The 23,965-nt window shown below is 38.2% G+C and overlaps 1 protein-coding gene across 1 annotated transcript in view; it reads right to left on the bottom strand.

The window, feature by feature from the left end:
* The window catches only part of TMTC2 (transmembrane O-mannosyltransferase targeting cadherins 2), a 432,486-nt gene that overhangs the window by 78,199 nt on the left and 330,322 nt on the right, over positions 1 to 23,965 (bottom strand). Inside the window, 2 exon segments of the mRNA XM_047741689.1 lie at positions 18,793 to 18,855; positions 18,858 to 18,873. Coding sequence (XP_047597645.1) covers positions 18,793 to 18,855; positions 18,858 to 18,873 — 79 coding nt within the window.

Genomic DNA, 23,965 nt, shown 5'->3' with positions numbered 1-23,965 from the left:
GAATAATGTCTAAGTAAAAGCATTAAAAGGTATGTTAATTAATTATGTGATATTTAAACAAAAGATAATGTAGGAGTTTATTGACAGTTACTTTTCCTTTCCAGATAGCTATTAACTCTGAAATGTGTTCTGTATTAATAGTAGGAAAATGCAACAATTAACTGAATAAAGAATAATGAAGGTTATTTAGCAAAATTCATTACTCCAGAGTATACAGGGTAAAGAAAACACACTAGCTCTGGTAAAAAAGAAAGAGAAAACAGGGACATGGTATCTGTACTGTCCACATAGAAACAGAGGACCATGACAAGAAGCTTCTGTGTTGAAGATAATGAGGCTCAACGGCCTAAAAGGTCAGTTTATGTGCAATGTCCCAAGGGCAAAGCCTTTCAAGCCTCATGGATGCCAAACCCATCATTAATGTGCAACAACATCAACAACAACGGATAATAACATTAACCAGTTGTAGAAAATTGAATATACAATTTTTATCATAATTTCCAAAACTTTCTTAAGCTTTAAGTCACTTTATTGTCCAAAATGCAATTTACAGACAGTTTGCAAGGTCCCTAAACCACATGAAACCCGTAATTTTTACAAAACAGTAACAGAAAAAATCCCCATATGATCATTTTTAACAGAATTCATTCATCATATTAACATTCAGAAAAACAATATCACAACATATTAGTTAGGTATTTGCATAATTCCCCCCATTCTGTTCTCGGCAGGCCATAGATCTCAATATTCCAGCATTAGTGTTCTGCTATGATAAAGACATAAAATATTATGCAGTGTGGACCGTTTGGTGTCTTTTTTTTTTTCCACTAAACTTGAAAATGTGAACCAAAGTTGAAAGTGAATTATTATTCTGCTATGTTATATAATGATTGTTTGTTTGAAATATAGCCCAGAATTGATGGAAAACGGAGCGATAAGCATTTCAAATACAGAGAACCAACATAAATAGGGAAACAAAGACACACTAGGTTTCTTCTTAATAATGATCCAAAGAGCCACTCATGATATATTATTGGGGGAATAATGAGACAAAATCTGCCCTTACTTCTTCTGAAAGACTTTGCCTGAAGTCACTTTTCTACCAGCGCCATCTATTACTGTTCCCACCAGACACTGCCTCTCTTAATGTAACCTGCTGTTTCACATCCTTATTTATCCTCAACTCTCAGGCTCTAAAGGCTTCTCTTGTCCCATCCCAATCACCAGTCTGTCCTGCCTGCCTATTGTGACTGGGTATCTTTTGTTTTTAAGCCATAAAACATTTCCTTCCTGGTCAATCTTTCTCTGACTGCTTCCCAACAGTATTAGAATTGCTTATGATTAGTTCACTGCAATATAATTTACCATCTAGACCAGAGCACTTAAAAGAATAAAAGGGAATGGTATTATTCATGAGACAGGAATAAAGGGGTATAAAGCAGAATTGCCTCAGTATGGCCTTCCGACTTCAAGCATATGGGACAGGATGTGGGTGTCAATCCTCTCATTTTTTTTTTTTAAGATTTTATTTATTTATTTGACAAAGAGAGATCACAAGTAGGCAGAGAGGCAGGGCGGGGGCGGAGGAGGGGAAGCAGGCTCCCCACTGAGCAGAGAGCCTGATGTGGGGCTCTATCCCAGGACCCTGAGATCATGACCCAAGCCAAAGGCAGAGGCTTTAACCCACTGAGCCACCCAGGTGCCCCAATCCTCTCATCTTTATCACTACTGGATAGTAAATCATTTTATATAGTGTCTTTGAATGACTGTTGGCTGAAAGTGATCAATATTAACAAGAGAGACTCAGGTGTTCTTTACTGAAGAAAGTGCACATCTATGGAAAGCCCACCAAGTTGGAGCCACATGCCAAGGCTCAGTGGGTTGGAGCAGCTACTTGGCCTTTGGTGGTGAACGGAACTACAAGGAGGAGCCAGGGAAGTATGGGGAGTGGAAGGGAAAGCGGGCACTTGAAGGAGCCCATCTACAATGGTGGATTCTGAAAAGGGGTGAAAGGTTACATTTTTCAGTGGCTCATAGCCTTAGTGCACAACAGAATCATCTGGAAAGTCCAACAGAACAGAGCTAGGCCCCAACCCCAGAGTTTCAAATTCAGTGGGTTTGGGGTAGAGCCCAAGACTTTTTTTTTTTTTTTTTAGATAAGTGTACTCTTCAATCCCTATCACCCGCGCCCCCCCAACCACCCCTTTCTGGTAAACATCAGTTTGTTCTCTGTAGTTAAGAGTCTGTTTCTTGGTTTGTCTTTTTCCTTTGCTTGTTTGTTTTGTTTTTTAAATTCTACATGTGAATGAAATCATATTTTTCCTTCTCTGACTCACTTTGCTTAGAATTATTCTCTCTAGCTCTAACCATGTTGTTGCAAACGGTAAGATTTCATTTTTTATGGCAGAATATTATATATATAATGTAAAATATATATAAATATATAAATAATACACACACACACACACACACACACACATATACGTATATATATAAAATATGCCACCTCTTCTTTATCTATTCATCTATCAATGGACACTGGGGCTGCTTCCACAGTTTGGCTATTATAAATAATGTTTCAATAAACACAGGAGCATATCCATCCTTTTGAATTAGTGTTCTCATATTCTTTGGGGAAATACCAACTAGTGTGATTACTGTATCATAGGGTAGTTCTATTTTTAACTTTCTGAGGAACCTCCATGCCGTTTACAACAGGACTGCATCAGTTTGCATTCCCACCAACAGGGCATGCAGGCTCCATTTTCTCCACATTCTCGCCAAAACATGTTGTTTCTTGGGTTGCTGATTTTAGCCACTCTGACAGATGTGAGGTGATAGCTCATTGTAGTTCTGATTTGCGTTTCCCTGATGATAAGTGATGTTGATCATCTTTTCATGTGCCTGTTGGCCATCTGGATGTCTTCTCTGGAGAAATGTCTGTTTATGTCTTTCACCCATTTTTTAATTGGATTTTTTGGTCTTTGGCTCTTGAGCTGTATAAGCTCTTTCTATCATTTGGATACTAACCCTTCATCAGATATGTCATTTGCAAATATCTTCTCCCATTCAGTAGGTTGCCTTTTAGTATTCTAGACTGTTTCTTTTGCTGTGCAGAAGCTTTTTATTTTGATGTAGTCCCAACAGTTTATTTTTGCTCTTATTTCCCTTGCCTCAGGAAACATACCTAGAAAAATGTTGCTATGGCCAACGTCAGAGATTACTTCATGTGTTCTTTTCTAGAATTTTTATGATTGCAGGTTTCACATTTAGGTCTTTATCCATTTTGAGTTTACTTTTGTGTATGGTGAAAGACAGTGGTCTAGTTTCAGCCTTTGGCATGTTGCTGTCCAGTCCTCCCAACATTATTTGTCGAAGAGATTGTTCCCCCACGCCCCAAGTGTATAATCATTCCTCTGACAAATTCATTTGACAAATGAGGAATGAACATGATTTGCATTTTTAACAACTTCCTACTGATGCTGCTACTCCACTGTCCATAGTTTGAGAACCAGTGTCTGATGGGAACAAAATAATTGTTTTGTACCGTACTCTGGATGCCCCATGTGGGATTAGCCACCCGTTAGATTAAGCTCTTCTGGTTAATAAACAACATGTGGCATGTCCTTCCCTATATTACAAAGAACAATGACCAGGTTACACATATGTGTACAGATAGAAAGATACATCTGTATGAGTAAGATACATGCAATAAATATAAGTTTACTCTCGCAAATTCTTAACATAAGGATATTTAAGAATTTTATCTTTCATATGTAGAACAGTTGTGAGAAATCACTTCTCTCTCACATACAGTAAACAAACACATTCTTGGTGTTCAATAATTGAGCAGAATTTCATATAAAGAAACATGGAAATCTTAAGTAAAGTACATTTTGTTCTCATGTATATCTTGTGCTATCATACTTTATCACTATTTGTTTGATTTATAATTTGTCTTACCCAAGTTAATTATCATCATCTTATTTAACTGTCTTCATTCAAAAGGAGAACAAAGGCAAAAATTATAAAGAAAAAAAAAAGTAACTGAGTAGAGAAATACAGAAAACGATATTTAAAAAGAAAGCATTTTCTAGAGGTCCTGATTCAAAGAGTGTTAAGTCTCCCCACAGGCTAAAAAAGGAAGAGGGAAAAAACCAGTTGATATTCTAGACTCAAGTGCTTCCGTATTACAGTTATACCATTTCTTCTCTGGACAATTCTCTAACTGAACCATTTAAACTACTTGGATTTTTACCAACATTTCAATATGATAAGCTAGTGAAGATCAATCCTTCATTAATTCCTGGCTTTAAAAAATTGCCTGAAAGGTAGAAATCCATAACAATGTAAGCTGGCCTTAAGCCTAGGCTCAAATACTGTTTTGTAAAAGTTTTGTACATAAACTCCCCGTATTAGTTGGGATTGGCATTTCTTACTAAAATATATGAAAAATCCACTCTTGTGATCAATGCAAGTAAATTAAGGACAAACTGTAATAGGTGTCATGATGATACAATTCTCTCTGGGGAAAAAAATCATTCACAGGTAGCTTTAAAAAATGTTCAAAGACAAATGAAAATCTTATTTATCAAATAACAGCTAGAACTTAATATTTGCATTAAATAGTTCCCCTTGGCAGAAGACATCAGACCATCTAAGCAGATCCAGAATTGACTGACTCTTAACCACTATCACCTTGTCCTAAGCCATCATGTCACTCTGGATTGCAGCAATAACCTCCTAACGGGTCTCCATACTTCTGCCCTTGAACTACAGGGTATTCCCAAAATAGCAGTCAGAATGATCCTATTAAAATGGGAGTCATGCGGGCGCCTGGGTGGCTCAGTGGGTTAAGCCGCTGCCTTCGGCTCAGGTCATGATCTCAGGGTCCTGGGATCGAGGCCCTCATCGGGCTCTCTGCTCAGCAGGGAGCCTGCTTCCCTCTCTCTCTTTCTCTGCCTGCCTCTCCATCTGCTTGTGATCTCTCTCTGTCAAATAAATAAATAAATAAAATCTTAAAAAAAAAAAATAAATAAAATGGGAGTCATGGGCGCCTGGGTGGCTCAGTGGGTTAAGCCGCTGCCTTCGGCTCAGGTCATGATCTCAGGGTCCTGGAATCGAGTCCCGCATCGGGCTCTCTGCTCGGCGGGGAGCCTGCTTCCCTCTCTCTCTCTCTCTCTGCCTGCCTCTCTGTCTACTTGTGATCTCTCTCTGTCAAATAAATAAATAAAATCTTAAAAAAAAAAAATGGGAGTCAGTGCCCATCATTCTACCCCTGACCTAGGGAAGATGACTGTCCTTATACTGGACTAAACAGCCCAAAAGAGTCAGCAGGGTGTTCCTCCCACAATCTCTTAGCCCATTCTCTGACCTCATCTCCTTTGTCTCCCTCAACACTCCCTCTTGGTCACTTATTCCATGTACACTGGCCTCGTGTTGTCTAACACACTGGAGGAATAAAGACTCCTGGTATGGAGTGTTTATTTGCCACTCCCTCCACCTGGAGTGCCCTTCCCCCAGCTACCACAGTGGCTCACTCTCTTCCTTCTTGGCACACTGTGGGGATTTAGTCATTACACATTTACTAACAGGACTGAATTACCTAGGTCCCCATGTGGCTACTTCCTTCATCTGCAAGAACAAGACTTCAGCCAGCATAGGTCACCGGGTGCTTGCCTATTCACATCGTCTCACCTTAGAGTGATTTTAGGCAGGGTTGCAATAAATGGCCACATGCTGGGTATTGTAAAATTTTCAAGGTTGCCATTCATGGGGAGGTCTCTATGAACAGTATCTCTGGAATATAAGCAACATGGCAGCCCTGGTTTAGATCTCGGAATGTCCAGACATCAATCATGCCTTCAAAGATACCTTAATTCCAAAACAGTCCAAACTATGCAATTTGGCTAGAATCTATTATATGCTATTGTACTGTGGAATAAATTCAATGGTCTGGGAAAAGGAAGAAACTATAGATTATCGTATCCAACCCAAGAAATGTATACTGTGCTTAACACACATAAGATGTAGCGATACTTGTAGTAGAGGAGGGGGAGGATGAATGCAACACTTATCCTTGAATCAGTTCCAATTTAGTAGAGAAAAGAGAAGATTATGGAGATAGTTTAAGCACAAATACATATATAAACTTGAGATATAAACTAGAGGAGATATAAACTTGATATAAACTTGAGGAGATGCAAGGTCTCACAGGCTAAGTGCATCATATCTGGATGGAAGTAAATGTTTGTTTGGTTTTGCACAACTTATAATTATAACAACTTATAATTAAAATTGAATATACATAGAGTAAAAACGACAACTTGAATTTTTACACAGTGGCTCCAGTCATATAATCAGCAGCCAGGTCATAAAAAATAGCCAGAAGCACTTGTCTAAACTTTCTCAAAGATTCAGATGGTTGGAGCAAGGAAAGAGCCTGGAAGATGGAAATATCTGGGCTGATTTTGGTGGTATCTATGGGTAACGAGACAGGTGGATCAGGTAGAATGGAAGCAAGCCCTTTATGGAGTTTTCCGTTAAGGAAGATGTATAACACACTCCTGATGAGACAGGGTAGGGAATAATGCAATGCTCAGGATTTAGACCACCTGTCCAAAGGAGATGCTGCTGAAGAGAGGTTGTTAATGTATGCTAATTAGACCCGGGAGAATTAAAATGTGGAAGGGAATCATCTCTTTTGCTTCTCTGAAGGGAGGCTTCTTGAATGTCTGAGAATCCCTTGCATTTTTAGCTATGTTCTTAATCCTTTTTTCTTTTTTTTTAAAGATTTTATTTTTTTGAGATAGAGTGCACAAGAGAGAGCATGAGGGAGGGGAGGGACAGGAGCGAGGGAGAAGCAGGCTCCATACTGAGCAGGGAGTGGATGTGGAGGCTTGATCCCTGTACCCTGGGTTCACAACCTGAGCCAAAGACAGCCACTTAACCAACTGTGCCACCCAAGCACACCTTCTTTTTCTTTTTTAAAGTAATCTCTATGCCCAACATGAGACATGAACTTATGACCTTCAGATCAAGAGCCATATGCTTTACCAACTGAGCCAGCCAGGCACCCCTGCTCTTCCTCTTTAAAACCAGTCTCTCTCATGGCACCTGGGTGGCTCAGCCAGTTCAACAGCTAAGCATCTGATTCTTGATTTTGGCTCAGGTCATGATTTCAGGCTCTTGAGATTGAGCCTTATTCAAGGCCCTGCATAAGACTATCTCTCTCCTCCCTTTGCCCCTTCCCCCTGCTCTCATGCATGCATTTTCTCTCTCTCAAATAAGTAAATCCTTAAAAAAATACATAAAACCAATCTCTCTTCACTTCCCTTCTATTAGTTTTGTTGCTTTGTGTTTTTGTGCTCTTGGCAGCTTGACTTAATAACAGCTCTGGTTTATTGAGACAAACCCAATGTGATAAATGTGCGTAGTTACTGGCCAAGAAAACAGGTGGGCCAGATGAACAGGGAAAGGATGCCCAGGAGAGCAATCCAGACTGCTCACTTTGAGGTTGGGAGGGCCCAGATCTGTCCCTATGTGAACATGAGACCAAAAATTTGCCCTGAAATGGACAGGTGGCAAGGAAGGTGTCTACTGCAAAGGAGATTAGAGGAACAGCAGGCCAGGGCTCTGTGCTCAAGCAGAAAGGAGGTCAGGAAGGCTAGGGATGCTTTACTGCATTTATTTCTCCCCTGACTCTTTCCAAAAGGGTTATGAGATGCCAGAAAAAGCATTGAGGGAGTTAGAAGACTGTCAGATGGAGAGCGGGAAGTAGAGGGAAGCAAGGAGGACAAGAGGCGGGGTTGGGGAGGAGGTAAAGACATTAGGGAAAGAAGGAGTGGGGGAGGGGCAGAGAGGGAGAAGCAGCACACCCCACTACAGGTTTAAGTAATACATAGATTTAATAGCGATCAAGTGCACATAGAAAGGAAAACAAGTTTATGCTAGGTTTCAAACAATCTAAAGAGTTTCACCATCTAAAGACGAAGAGCAAAACATAATCCAATGAGGTTGGGACCTACTCAAAGATACAGAGATGGGCAGTGTCATTTTTTAGACAAGGGCAATGCAAGGAAAGAGACGCAACAGACGTGAGGGCTCCAACACAGGGAAAGTCGGTAAGGAAGGGAGTGTGCCTCTGAGACGAACTTGGGGTGGTAATGAGAATGTGGGCCGGTGGTGCCAAGGGCCAGATGCTCACATCCTCTTCCTCGGAGGACCTCCACGTCTTCTCCTTGCCCTCCCACACCATCTCAACGGGCTCTTCTGAGGTATTCATTTACAGACATGTCACTGAGGCACAGAAGAGTTAATGACAGGGTAGCTAACTTCAGAACAATTGTTTTCAATTAAGAGGAAGGCAGAACATAAACAAGAATCTCAAAGTGCATTCAATTGCTAAATCAAATAGCTAAGATGGGAAAAACAGTATCTCTCTTTTTTTCCCCTCTCTGCCTTCCTTGCTTCCCCACCGTCCCCCCACCCCCCTCTCTCTCTGTTCCCAATTACTTGTTACTTATAATATCCATTCTTCTTGCAAACAATTACTCCTTTTCTGTCCGGATATTGATGGAGACAGATTCCTCTTTTTCTTAAAATCTAGATTTTTGTCTCCTCTTCCCCTAATTTCTGTCTTTTTTTCATATACTTTATTCAAAACTTTCTCTAACGATTTGTTCATTCTCCAAGATATTATTATGGGTTCTATTATATTTAAAAATAGATGGCCATTGTTACAAGTTATTGAGGATATATGACACGCTAGTTATTTTATAAAATTGAATCCTCACAACTTGAGACATTTGCAATCATCTCCAGATTAATAATTTGAGGAACAGAGAGGCTAGCAAAAGGTACAGCACACTCAAGGAGTAATCAACAGAGAGGCGAGGAGAGCCTCATTCCAAAATCCCCTGCACCCTCTACTCCCTAATCTAATGCTTAACTCAGTTCTTATCATCCTGCTTTTGTGGCTTCTGGTGTCCTGAACAAAGATAGATTCAAAAGAATGCGTATACGTAAATTGTTGCTACAGTCTGAATGTTTGTGCCTCCTCCCCCTCCCCCAATCCCAGTTCAAGTTTTGAAATCAGGAGTTCTCCTGAATGGGATTAGTGTCCTGATAGAAGGACCCCAGAGAGCTACCTTGTCCCTGCCAACCATGTGAGGGCACAGTGAGAAGACCATTAACGGGGAAGTAGGCCTCACCAGACACTGAATCTGCCCACAGTATGATCTGGGACTTGGAGCCTCCAGAACCATAAAAAATAAACTTCTCTTGTTCCTAAACCACTCATATAAGCTATGTTGTTACAGCAGCCCAAATGAACTAAGACCGGACTTAACTGCATCACGTAGTTACAATTTAAAACAAAGTGGATTCTAGTCCCATGCAAAAACTGGGAGCAGAGATGAGAAAAGGAAAGAGTAAAAACTAAAGGTCAGCAAATTCTTCTCTAGTCACTCTTTCATAGTAAAAATACTGATGGGCCATCTTCGTGTGGGGCACTGCAGCCCGCGTGGGACTCTCCGGAGCAAGGCCACTGTGTTTATTTTCATGATTCTTTGATTTTGAGCCACAGTCTCTTCACTTTGCAAACAGATATAACCTGCCTGTGTTATCAGAAGGAATAAATGAGAAAATGTCAGTACGCTAGGTGGGGTGAGGTCTGGTGCCCTGTCTCCTCGTCCTTTCTTTCACTCCTCCTTACATGAGCTCCTTCTCTCTCTCTCCACCCTTCATGCTCTCTTTGCCTCTTGAAGACCTCAGGCTGCCCTCCCTTCCTGAGGCCTCTAAGTACATGATTATGAGAGCTCCATGGCTTTCTCCACCACCTATCTGCCAAAACCTCAGCCTTCGGGGGCTTTGCCACCATTGGGGACCCACCAGGCTTACATCTGATAAGAGTATCCTTTAAAAACACAAGGCAAACCAGAAACGTATCACAGGCTGAAGAGTCAAAGGAAGTTCAAATCCTTCCTTTGCCAACTTGCTGGGCCTTCAATATTGTCACATACACTCTTGATACCTTAAATCCCACATCTGTAAAATCAGGACAGTATTATTTCTGCACAGTGTTGGATTACTGCAACAACAAAAGATACATAAAAACACCCAGCACTGGTGCAGAGACATAATTGGTGAGCACTGAGTTTCAATAATAGCACTAGCATTAATGAGGACAGATGTGCCCAGCATGACACCAAACGCTTTTCTTCATGTAAATTCTCAAAATGCTGGAGTCAGGTCATACCATATTACTCAAATTGATTTAATCAACCTAATATTGTGAAACATCTTATAATCGTTGTATATTTTATCTATTTGTTTTTTTAAAGATTTTATTTATTTATTTATTTGATGGATCGAGATCACAAGTAGGCAGAGAGGCAGGCCAGGGGAGTGGGGGGGGTGGGGAGAAACAGGCTCCCCGATGAGCAGAAAGCCTGATGTGGGGCTTGATCCCAGGACCCGGGATCATGACTTAAAGACAGAGGCTTAACCCACTGAGCCATCCAGGTGCCCCACATCGTATATTTTAGAATGACAGAATCAATAGTATTTTTTTTAGACTTATGATAAAATATGGTGGGTGCAATGGTCTGAATGTTTTTGTCCTCCCCAAATCCATATGCTCAACTCCTAACATCTAAGTTGATGGTAATAAAAAAAAGGTGGGGGAGTGGTTCTCAACTTTCCGTGTATCTGATACATATTTTATGTATCAATAAACCTACCAACAGAGCATGTAAGCATCTCTTTATCTCCTCTATTGATTAAGAGACAGTGCAGTGTAATGTTCAGGAATACCTTGGTTCAAATGTTGCCTCTACTATTAACTGGCTCTGAGATCTTGGGGAATTTACCTTATAGCTTGATGACTTCACTTTCCTCATCTGCAAAATGGAGACAGTCTGGTAAACTCCCCACTTGGCTTTTGTGGGGATTAAATGAAAAATTCCCTGAGAATTTCTCAGGACAAAAAGGTCCTAAGTAAATGCTTGTGTTACTGTTACATTTGATGATTTCATGATGGAAATGTGGTATTTAACAGAGAATTCAGGCAAGATGCCTTTTGCTTTTCATTCCTTTCTCATTTAATTTTTATATCTTAAATTTTACATGTTGAGTTCAGTTAAATAATTTTTGGATAATTACTTGTTTACTATAATTTTCTATAAACTATCTGAATGATAGTTTAAGTCACTCTTTTTTTTTAAGATTTTATTTATTTTTATTTGACAGAGAGATCACAAGGAGGCAGAGAGGCAGGCGAAGCAGGCTCCCTGCTGAGCAGAGAACCCGATGAGGGGCTCAATCCCAGGACCCTGGGACCATGACCTCAGCCAAAGGCAGAGGCTTTAACTCACTGAGCCACCCAGGCGCCCCTAAGTCACTTATTTTTTCACATTTTATCAAGTATATATTCCTTCATAATGTACATGTTAAAGAAAATATAAAATAGAAAGTAAGCCTCTCTCCCCCACCCCTGCCAAAAAAAAAAGGGCTGCCAGAGTGCAAAAACCTAGAACAACTATTAACATAGCTTGTTTGGTTTTCTTTTCTTTCTTCTTCTTCTTTCTTGAGAGAGTCTGTGTGTGGAGTTGGAAGGGGCAAAGGGAGAGAGAGAATCCCAAGCAGACTCCACAACCAGCACAGAGCCTGACACTGGGCTTGATCTCATGACCCTGAGATCATGACCTGAATCAAAATCAAGAGTTGGATGCTTAACTGAGTCACCCAGATGCCCCTTGTGTTGCTCTCCTGACGCTGTAGTTATTTTGTAAAATTTAATCATTCTTCACGTACAGTAACATAGGCAGCTGACTGTTATTATATGTTCTTTACAAATTTAACTTAGGATTTTAAATATTTCATCAAATAGAAATAACACTAATGTATTTAATCATTTTCCTTTTTCAAGTACTTAGATGCTTTTCCATATTTGCCTCTAACAAATAGCAATGCTGTGCTCCAATTACAGGCTTTTGTTGATAATCTTAAACACAGAAGAAAAATATTTTCTTAACATATGTTTTCATGAGAATTATTGAGAATAAATGCTAGAGTAACTTAAGGGAATATGTTGTTATTTGAATGTGAATCTCTTTATTTCTAATGAAATTCTGTATTTACTTATCTTTTAAAATCTGTTATATTTCCTTTTTGGGGAATTACTCGTTCATATCCCTTGGTCTTTATGATCTGTTTTCCTTGTAGTTTTACAGCTTCTCATGTCTTAAGTAGATGGATGTTTTATCTTGTGATTTTATGGAAATTATTTCCTATCATTTAACTCTTTGTCCTTTAACTGTATTTCTTTTGGAAATACATTAATCCTTTAATTTTTCCTTTATTCTTTGCTTATAAGCTTAAAGACTCCCTTTCCTGGTTTTCCCTTTCTATTCACGATGAAGTTTTAATTCTAAAAAGCTTGCAAATATATTGCACATAAAATACACACAGGTGTGAAGTTTAAAAGATTAAATAATATTAACCTATTAGACACATTGTAATAGCAAATTTAAAAATAAAAAATCACAGGTAAGAAATGAAATAGTTTGGAATGACATTTAGAAATATCATGTTCTAATTATCTATCTGTGAAATGTCTGTGCTGTCCTTGGAACAATAAAGGGACACAACTATTGATATTTTAATAAAATATTTTGGTCTTAAGCATTAAACATAATTGCATCTCAATGAAATTTTGGAAAAGCTAACAAAAATGTATTTTCAAAAATGTATTTCAAATCAAGGCAATACCATTACTTAGTTCATTATTAATTTTTAAAATTACTCTTGAAGTTATGAAGTGATTAAATATAGAATGCTACAACACAATCAACCCAGTTCATTGCCCTCTTCTGAACAGCTTTAATTACAATAATAAAAAATAACTACAGACCTCTTACCAATTCGACCTATCACATATTTTTAACTCCCCTTTCAGTGTTCACTGAAAAAAATATCACAGATGACATTTAACAATTTCCTCCGGACCTACCTTTATTTTTTTTTTAAGCATTATTTTGGTATTTATTTGAGAGAGACAGAAAGTGAGACAATGAGTGGGAGGGGCAGGGGGAGAGGAAGAAAGAATCTCAAGCTGACTCTGTGCTGAGTGTGGAGGCTCATAAAAGCAGCCCTTGATCCCACAGCCTTGGGATCGGGACCTGAGGCGAAACCAAGAGTCGGTGGTTTAACCAACTGTGCCACCCAGGCGCCCCAGAGCCTACATTTTAAAACGAAGTTTAAGAGCATCCTGAAGACAAACAGACTATAATATCTATAATTGAAAGTCCTGACTTAGAAGTTGAAAGAGCTGGACTTTTCAAGTTCTTTTCCTACTATGAATGTTGAAAATTTCTGACCCAGAGAATCACATGGAAATTCTGAACTTCCATTTTTTTCAGTCCAATGGAGTAGAGATCTATTCCTACCTCACAGGAATTACAGTATGATTGAAAAAGATCGGGATAATGTAGTAACACATTTCAGGTTCTAAAATTGAGAAGTAGAGCCAAATAATAATCTAGATAATTATAGTTTTAAAAATTCTACACTTCTCTGTAGGTTCAAGAGAAAGGAGGACAAAATGACTGTTCCTTTACATTAGAAATGATCATGGTTGCCCAGATCAGCCCTCTTCCATTACCAATACTTGAATTCCTTCTAGCATCCTTACAAACCCACAGTTGAAAAATCTTCAATGGGCATTCATTTCATAAGCTGATGGCTCTCATAAGTTATAATGTTCCCCCCATGGAGCCAGAACTATCTTCTCAGAGTTTCCAGCTATGGTCCTAATTCTGCCCTTGAACTATCCTTCAGACATATGCTGTGTCTTCTGCATCAAGCACCATCCCTGCTTTATTGCTCTTCAATGTAACCCCTCGTATCTATAATTCTTTCTGGTGATCTCCTACTATTTATTCAAATATAGTTTATGTGTAAGTTCATCAGGCATAGTTCTCCTGCTCCCCAACCCCCCAAATCAAGGCCCCTTTATGTTCCTTCATAAAAACAACTGTAATTATAATTAAATGATCATTTTTACAATGTGGGCCTCCTCACCAGTTGGCAGCTCTACTGGAGCCTGTCTTGTTCCCTGTTGTCTCCCTACATCTAGCTTGATAAATACTGAGTTGGATGAAGATGCTCAGGACTCATCATTATACAGCTGAACCCCTGGAATGAACAACTTCACCCACAGAGTGTAACTGTAATAAAGAAAATGAGGCTAAGGGCTTAATTCTTAAAAACATACAGTTAGAGGTTGATAGGAGAAGAAGAAACCATCCAAGGTCTATACAAAAGTGCACTTCTCAAAAGCATTCATCACAGTCTGCTTCCTTTTCCCTTTTTTGCTTTTGTCCTTAATAATTAATGAATTCCAATCTACCCAGATTTATACACAGTAGGTGTCTTATAACAAATGCACATTAACTTAAGCTGTTTCAATCTACATAAAATTTACTACTATGCACATAAAGAAAAAATTGTAATAGAATTATTCTGTTTGATAAAATGGTTTTCCTACTAATTCTTCAAAAAGAAAATAAAAGAGAGTGACTTCTTGTCTTGACTCTTATTCTTTTGGTAGAAGCTTTCCATTGGAGCCACTGGGAAAACCATGGAGAATCCCTTGAAGTACGGCCCACATGACACATCAGGCACCAAATTCTCATCTTTGAAATTATAAACCAAATTCCATAAAATTTCATATGATTTGTTCCATATGGGCATGGATGTACTGTAAACTTGATGACACATGAATATAACATTATACTATTACTGATACCATAGTGTGAAACCTGTTTTCTACATATTCTTTAACAATTTTGATGCAAGATCAGTGAGAAATTGAGTATATATTAACAACAACATGAAATCTTAGTATAGAAAAATATTTTGAAAGCTCACATCAACTCTTTCACATTTTACAGATAAGGAATCTTAATCCCAGAGATTACAGGTCCCAGAAAGCCCTACATTTAACAAACTTTTGAACCAGTTTTATAAACCTATCTAGCTTTCTTTGTTGCATGCCATCCTAAAGAAAAAAAAACAATCTTGTACTCAACCCTTCCTCAAAAACACAAAACTGGTAGATTAAAAACACAAGTAACTGAGAGTAATTTTTAAAAAATATTTTAATTATTTATTTGTCAGAGAGAGAGCGCGAGAGAGCATACGAGCAGGGTGAGGGGCAGAGGGAGAAGCAGGGAGCCAGATGTGGGACTTGATCCCAAGACTGAGCTGAAGGCAGATGCTTAACCAACGACTGAGCCACCCAGGCATCCCAACTATGAGTACTTTTAAATACTGCCTTCTAATGATCATTGCCGTCAACATAAATTCTATAATTAATTCCCTTTGTCTAGTCCCAAATGGATGGCATTTTCAAAGTCATGTGTATTATTAACAAGCAAATCAAAAGCACGTCAACATACAGGAGAGTGAATTTCCAATAGAACAAAACTCTCCCACGCTGACATTTTCGTGGGCATTTGCAAAAGTATTGGAAAAAAATAAGATAACAAAACAACATGTATATTTTATTTAAATAAATAAATTTTTTAAGCTGAGGAAGTATGATTATTCATTCAATTGTGGGTATAAATATCCTAAAAATATCCATAACCAGTAAGTTGATGGAGAACTGATAGGAATCATATTATGTATCTCCTTGGACAAGAAGTAATAAAAATGCTAATGGAACAACCTTTTGGTCTATTTTGGAAACTACATTCAAGTCTAAAATGGAGAACATCTCTAACTGAGCTCAACCAACACTTATTGCACATTACTGTGTATAGGACAATATGCTAGATATTGATGTGCAAAAATGGAAATCAGGGTCTCTCCATTCTCAATTGTCTTAGATATTTTTTTTCTTAGATATTTCTAAAGAAGGTAAGTGTATTCTTTCAACAAAATATTTACATTTCCACAACCATTCCCAAGTCTAATCTATCTTCTCTTGACTAAAACACAGCAAAAGTTCCCCTAGACCTTTCCCTAATCCTGTCTTCTCCACACAGTCCCCTCCTTTGCCCTAGGAAGAAAATGCAAACTCCTTAGCTTGGTGGATAAAACCCCACAGGCTCTGCTCTGCTTTCTCTCCAGTCTCATCTCCTCCTACTTTCCAATCTGGTTCAATATGATCCAGTCATATTGGCTTTCCTTCTCTGCTGTGAACACAAGCTTGTTCTTGCCTTTGGCCTTTGAACTTTGTTTCTTCTATCTGAAATGCCCTTACCTGGCTCTTCAAAGAGCTAGTTCACACATACAGATTTCAAACATCACCTTTTCACAGATGTTCTCCTTGACTCCTTGCTGCCAAGAAGCACCCCACTTCTCCCACATCACCTTCTTAAAATGACATCACACTATTCATTTCATACATAGCACCACTCACTTTCTGAAAATAGAATGGTACCTCACACCATCAGACATGTTGTATACACATTAAGGTGGATAAAAGTCCTTCCCTAAACTTTTTAAGCTGAGTTATAATTATATGCATTTAACATTCTAAAACTGCATAGAAGGACCTACTAATTGAAAATACCTACTTACCTACCTGCATATCTGCTTGGGTATCTCCCCATGTTGTGAGAGAAATGGAACATACATTAGAGAAGAAAAGTCTATGGCAGTTATCAAGAGACCCAAAGGTTAGTTACTTTTAACTAACTTGGGCAAGCCAATTTCATTTCTCTAGGCTTTGGTGTTTAGGCTTTACAAGAGAGGGATTATATCAGAGCATTTTAAGGAACCTTCCAGTTCTAAAACTTAGTCATTTGAAGTAGATTTTTCCCAAATTAAATGTACATTTTTTAGATCATAAGCACACTCAGACAGGAATATCAAGCACTCAGTTATGGGCTTCCTGTCCATTTGTAGGTTATTTGTCTTAACTACCACTTCTTGATGCTTTATCCCAAATCTTTTTCATTTCCTATTCCAGAATGGGAAAAAGAACTGAAACTATTTCATAAAATTATAGGACATTATGTACTCATTCCTCCCATTAAAAATACACATATTTTTAGAAGTGTATATACACTAGAAACTTTAAAATAATCCAGGAGTGCTAAGAAGAGTCCATTTTTACACATACAGTTACAGAATGTGCATTATCACTATTTTCAAGTAACCTTTACAATAAAGGATTTGTTACACTTTCTGTTAAAACTAAATCCAAAAATTTCTCACTAATACCAAAACTGGAAAAAAAAATCAGGAGGATGATGTCATAGAAAAAAAATAATAAAACAGAAGTGGATAAATACAGATACTTCATAATAATGAGGAGGCAAACTCTTAAAACGAACACAACAATGCTTTTTTTCCCCTTTGCAATTCCAATGAACCAAGACGGAAATGTAAAGGAATCGACTATGAAAACCTAAAGTGTATAATAAAATTATGGGAACAAGATTAGGAGATTATTAACTGGAACTAGTTTGAGGTAAAGGAAGCATAGAAGGCAAGATTGGGGGAAAAAATTCTACTTCAAAAGATGCAATAAGAAGCACTCAGGGAAAATAATCATGGACCTACTTTAATGCACAGTAGGGGTGCCCAAAATAGTATGCATGAGAAAATCTAATTTAAAATAGTTCATATGAGAAATCCTGTAAAAATAAAATAAATTCTGCAGCAAACTTAAAATTAGTTGACTGCCAACCCAACATGCAATAACTCTGCATCGTGAAACAAAATCTGGACTAGTTATGCAACAGCCCATGTGAAATTATAGGCTGCGTTATGCTGGAAAGATAAAGCATCATGACCCGAGATTTATAAACATATATCCAAAATGTAAATAAACAAATGGACTTGTGGTTGGTAAAGTGCATCTTCCATTTTACTTTTTCCATTTTCCACACTGACAGCCTCTCACTGAATTTTGTTTTACCAACTGTAAAATGTTAGAAAGAATAACTTTAAGAAGGTTATTAGCTTTATTCCTTCAAGATTTAACCACCATCTATTTTTCAGTTTACTACTGAATAATAACACATCAAAGCCAAGAGCGGTCAAAAAATCATCCCCCACCCCCACCCTGAGGATCAGGAAAATTAAATGCTTTTTGTTTCCTTGAAAGTCATGCCAACTACAAATCTGGTAGAAATAAGTACTCTTACCCAACACCAAACCAGCTATATACTTCACCTCATTTACCACATGACTCACTACTAATTACAGAGTGGAGTGTGACAGAATTGTTATGTAAGTTCATTCTGGGCTGATTAAGGCCAAGGCTAACCTGTATGTGAAAGACATCTCTTACACTATTTATGGTTTATCCTTGACCCCAGTCTCAGGTATCTAGAGGCCTGGGTACATTTTTATTTTCCAGCAAGCTAGAACTTGTCGTCAAAATAAACTTCAAAATGATAGATCAGTGAACAATACATTATCATTTACAAGTATAAGAGAGCTAATATTCTGGTTCCATACCAGGCTTCAGGCAAGGAGCAGGATGCTTTTCTGATGAGCCCTTATTTACACTTCACACTGGACTTGAAAGAGACAATTGTGAAAATGCCTCTCCCCACTGAAGTCCTCTGAAAAATAACTAATGGAAAATGTAATGCATAGCCCTCGATAACATGACTGCTTTGAATGAAAAGCTAAGACTACAGCATGGGGTGAAATCTGGAGCAACGAAGCCCATACCCTCTCAAAATGCTCTTTGCCGGCAAATCCTAAATCTCATACCAACATTAACAGTAAATGTGGGGGACGTGGAAAAAACTATCGACCACTCACCATAATGCATGTAACAGTTTCCTTTCGTGGGATCCAGCTCAATAGCCTTCAAGAAGAATTTTCAGCCTCACTCTTACGACCCTTAAAAAACAGAGAAAATGGATGATTCAGCAGTAGATCGTGAAGGACCGTTTACCTCCTGGGCCCAAATGAAGTAAGTAGACTCACGCCTACTTAGCAATCATCACACACACACAAAAGTGTTTTTTGTTTTTTTTTTTTAATTTTTAATCTAAACAAGGACGATCAAGGAGAGTATGCTGAGAGACAAGACTGAAGTCAGAATCCTGGGAAACACCAAGATTAGAAGAAAAGACAGTGAGAGTGAGTTCATCAAAGAGATCAGAGAAGAGGCCAGGAAGGCAAGAGAAAAAGTTAAAAAAAAAAAAAAAAAAAAAAAAAGGATTTCACAAAAACCAAAAGGATGAGATAGTTTTAAGGAATGGTGGGAAACATCATTTTCATTTTCTATTTTATTATCTCCCTTCTGTTTGTTTCCTCTTCATTTCTTCTTCCTGGTAAAGAATTTGGAGCATTTTGGCTTTTGAGATGATTTTGTCCTAATGGCTCGCTCTACATATGAAGAAGTAGGTCACAGTTTGTTGAATCTCACACAACCGCTGCTTATCTTTCATGACTAAAATACTCCTAAACAAGGATTTAATCTAAAGCTAGTGCTTCTTCCTAGCTATAGTTTTAATTTTAAGTAAATGTTATCATCATCCCCAGAAGAAAATAAGCAAAGCAGGGGGAAAGACTTGTAGGCAATAGACTGGCTTTTCATGAAATAATATGATTCCTGGCAGAACCTAAAACTGGATGCTCTTTACCGTGTTATAGCTTCTGAACTGAAATGGCCTATTGAGTAACACAAAGGGGTGGCTTGAGATAGGAGAAGAGCCCCAAGGAGAACTTTCCTGGGGCAAGCCTGTCTTGCCCTGTAAGGCTGGAATGAAGAGTTCTGCGGTCTGAGTGGCAGCAAGGCACTGGGTGGTGGACATCTCCAGAAGTCATGGTCTAGAGTGAAGAGAACTCATCTGATCTCCTTGCTCCTTCTAACTTATACACTATCTACCACAGCAACTTCAGGCAATGTTTTTCTTTCTTCAGGTATTTTTTTAAACCACTGCTACAGAGATAAATCTTGCAAAGGTACAGGTGTATAATTGACCTACATCCCACCATTCAACTTTGACTCACTTTTCTGTCTACCCCTTCCTTTTTGTTTATTCACTCATTTAAAAAATTCACTGTCCCTACATCCTTTATTCACCATTACTCTCCCCAGTAGGACCCAGCCTACATATAGTTTCTACCGTCTACAGCAGACGGTGGACAACCGACATCTTCATTTCTTCTTCCATTTTACTAATTCTACTCCAGTCAAGTAACTTCTCTTTAACTCATAAGTCTCGCAAAATACCCAATAATTAAATTTTAATTCCCTGCCATATTTCTCATAACATTTTAACTTCAAAGGAAAGAAAGGAAAGTACAGGCAAAAGGCTCCCCACATATATCATACTTTCATGAAGTTAGTAAGACTTAGCAAGAATCTTACAAAGTTAAGATTCCATAAAATAATTAAATAACTGTACTGAACCAGGCCGAGTAATGTGTAAGTTTGGATCATAGGTTCTAGGCAGGTAGAACAGCTTCCCCATTGGTGTAGCCATGTGACCCTTAGAAAATTATATCATCTCATAGCTGTAGTGTTCTCTATTACATAATTGAAGATAGGTAGAGCACAGAGAATTTCTAGGGCAGTGAAACAATTCTGTAGAATATAGAAATAATGGACACATGTCATTATATATTTATCAAAACTCATGGACAACACTAATGCAGGTTGATAATGATAGGAAAACTGTGTAGGGTCATAGGAGGGTAAGGGAGTATTTGGGAAATTGCGGCTCAATTTTTTAAAACAACATTTTATTTATTTATTTGCGGGGGGAGTGAGACTGGGGGGTAAAGGCAGAGGGAGAGGGAGAAAGATAATTCCAAGCAGACTCTACACCAACTGCAGAGCGTGACCCTATGACCCCAAGATCACAACCTGAGCTGAAATCAAGAGAATGATGCCCAACTGACTGAGCCGCCCAGGTGCCCCTCGATTCCTTTTTATAAACTTAAATCTGCTCTAAAAATAAAGTGTATTAACTTTAAAAAGAAGATATCAAATCTATTTCATAAAATCAGTAGATTACCTGAGACAAACTTAAAAAGTAGTTATTACCGTAACCTAGGTATAAGTTTGTAATACATGTTAACTATTACATATACACACATACAGTATGCAATAGAACACAGAATTCTAAATGTCAAAGAGTATTTTTTGTTATCTACACAGTCTCAGTAAGATGTGGTCGGCCTCTAAATCACCGTTAGAAAACGATGTACAAAGAACTCACAGAAGATAATTAAAGATACAAAATGAAAACTATCCTCGTAAAGTCTGTACAAATGCTTTGTGCAAAGATACAAAGGGTTGTGAACCTTCTTCCACTTAAGTTTTTCAGGATAGAGAAGAAACTGGCTCATTTATCAGTGTCACAGTAAACGGGGTTATAAAATGCTTGTGTGTAGTCCGTCGGCAAAACAATAGTATGTAGCGCTAAAAACATGCACCAGATCTCAAAGGACAGTGATCTCTGGTTGCTCAGTGGACCAAATTATTAAAGGCAATGAATCCCAACATCTCCTAGATGTAAAATAAACACATCAAAGGCCAGAACAATCTTTCTTGGGTGGAGGGGAGTACAAAACCATCATGCAAAAACCTATCTTTCTGCTTGGATCACTATTTATTTAGTTAAGTGCCAAATAATGAGGAGGAAAATAAAATCCTCACAAGAATATAAGAAATCAAGTCAACCACATGCATAAACCCACCACACACATGTATTACTATGTCTTAGGAAGAAAGATGGCACCTGGGAGGTTAATACTATGCTTAATCCAATTTATTCTTTCAACTGTAACTATTTTAGAAAGATGGTAGTTAAGGAAGTAGAGAAGAAAAAGTGATTTCTCAGCAGGTTTTTCTTGGTGCTTTTAGGTTTTGTCAGCATTTTCTACAAGCAAGCATCATGGAGTACTTTCTGGTTGTACAAACTCCTTGCATCTAGCACATTACTCATTTCGTCGTATACTGGCTGATGTCTGAGCATGTGGGGTGGTTCAGAAAACCCAAGTAAAAGGCACTGTGGTCAGCTGTGACAAATAAGGGAAAGTGTAGTTGGGAAGCTCAGTTTCTACCACCATCTCTGTGACTTGTTTATGTGCCTGTTCCTTTGTTTTTGTTGGCTAAAAATTATTTACTGAAGGCCCATTCTTTGCCCTGTACAGCTCTAAGTAACGGGGATGGAACTGTGAACAACACAGCATGCTTGGCCTTGAGTCCTTAGTTGCAAGAAGCACATAACGAACACATAACCCAGTAAGCAGGGGAATTAGTTACAGAGCACTGTGGGCAAACAATTTCTCCAATTCTCATTGAAAGAACTGGCCCAGAGACAACAAGCCTGTGTTTGAATCTTGCTGAATCTACTTATTTAACAGTGAGAGTGACTTGGAGTATCTTTAGGAACACATCTGAGTCTCTTTTTCCTCATTTGGGAACATAAACATAATTAATACCAATTTGGAGGATTGCTTAAAAAAAAATCACAAGTTGTATGGAAATAACTAGCTTCGGATTTATCATACAAAACTCGGACATTCTTTGATATTTTTCCTTCTATCTTTTCAAAAGAATCCTTCCTTCCAACTTCAATGCCACTATTTGGTTTTTAATTATCAAAATTAAAAAATCCTTTTCCAAATTTCATATCATGATAGAAAGTAAAATTTTTTTAAAAGATTTTATTTATTTATTTGTCAGAGAGAGAGAGCACAAGCAGGGGGAGCAGCAGACAGAGGAAGAAGCAGCTCCCTGCTGAGCAGGGAGCCCAATGTGCGACTGGATCCCAGGACTCTGGGATCATGACCTGACCTGAAGGCAGACACTTAATGGACTGAGCCACCTAAGTGTTCCTAGAAACTAAGTTTCACAATTTTTCTATAAAATGCTTCTCATTCCTGACACTTCCCCCTGCCTTAAGTCAAAGCTCTTCTCATTTTGCCTCTAGAAGGACACAGATTTCAGACGTCCTGACCTAATAAACTTCATTTCATCATATTAATTAATTTCTTAAGTGAAACTGCTTTTAGGTTATGCTCTTGCTCAGGAATATTTTAATAGCTCCTAGTTTCCACACGTTCTGCTTAATAATCAATTTAATTTTCAAAATCTTCCACAATCTAGCTCAAATCTTCCTGGATAAATTCCTCTACCTTATCAGGCCAATTTCCTCATCTGCCTTATCCATAGCTCCTATGTCTTCCCTTAGTTATTTCTTCCAGTCTGTAATTTTGCTCATGTTCTCACTTGTTCATATGCATTTTTTCCCTCAAGCCTTAACTAAACACTCAATTTTCTCTAAGGCTTTCTGTGATGGCTGCAACTGCTAATAATTTCCTTTTTCTCTTAATTGTGATGATATGATTACTTTTAAGAGTTCTTACTAACATGCTAATTATATGACTTGAACTCTAAGATACTAGACCAAGTCCCTTCATATGGAGAACGGATATTTAATTTGTACAAAATTGTAATTCTAGGTAAGTATTTAGAGTTTGTACATGACCATTCAGTGTACCCACACACAAGTCAGTTAAACAGCAAAAACCCAGTATCCCGGAAAAAGGAGCAGTTGACAATGCAGGTGATTCAGAAGTCAAGGACATAAAACAGCTAGAGAAATTCTTGGCATAGTCCTAGATTAGACACTGCAGTGAGTATAGCATCAGTACTGAAAATTAACCAATTGGACTGTGAGCAGCACAGTGCGATCTGGGAGCAACGGCTGTGGGATCAGGAGATTGAGCAGGATTTCCCTGGACAAGGGCAGCATCCGTACCCAGGGATTAGGGCTTTGCGAGTATCAATATCCCTACATTATATTTACATTTGTATGTTACTTGTAACACTATACCGAGTATTAAAAACATAGACACAAGATAGCATTATTTAAATTCATGGAAAAATCATTCTTAGGACTAGGTCTTGTCAGGTCCTCCCTCTCCTGACAGGCAGCAAGTAAACCTACACATGTTAGGTAAATAGTGA

Source organism: Lutra lutra, chromosome 8, assembly GCF_902655055.1.
Source record: "Lutra lutra chromosome 8, mLutLut1.2, whole genome shotgun sequence".
Lineage (NCBI taxonomy): Eukaryota > Metazoa > Chordata > Mammalia > Carnivora > Mustelidae > Lutra > Lutra lutra.
The sequence above is the reverse complement of the archived record's forward strand: the minus strand, read 5'-3'. Positions and strand labels throughout refer to the sequence as shown.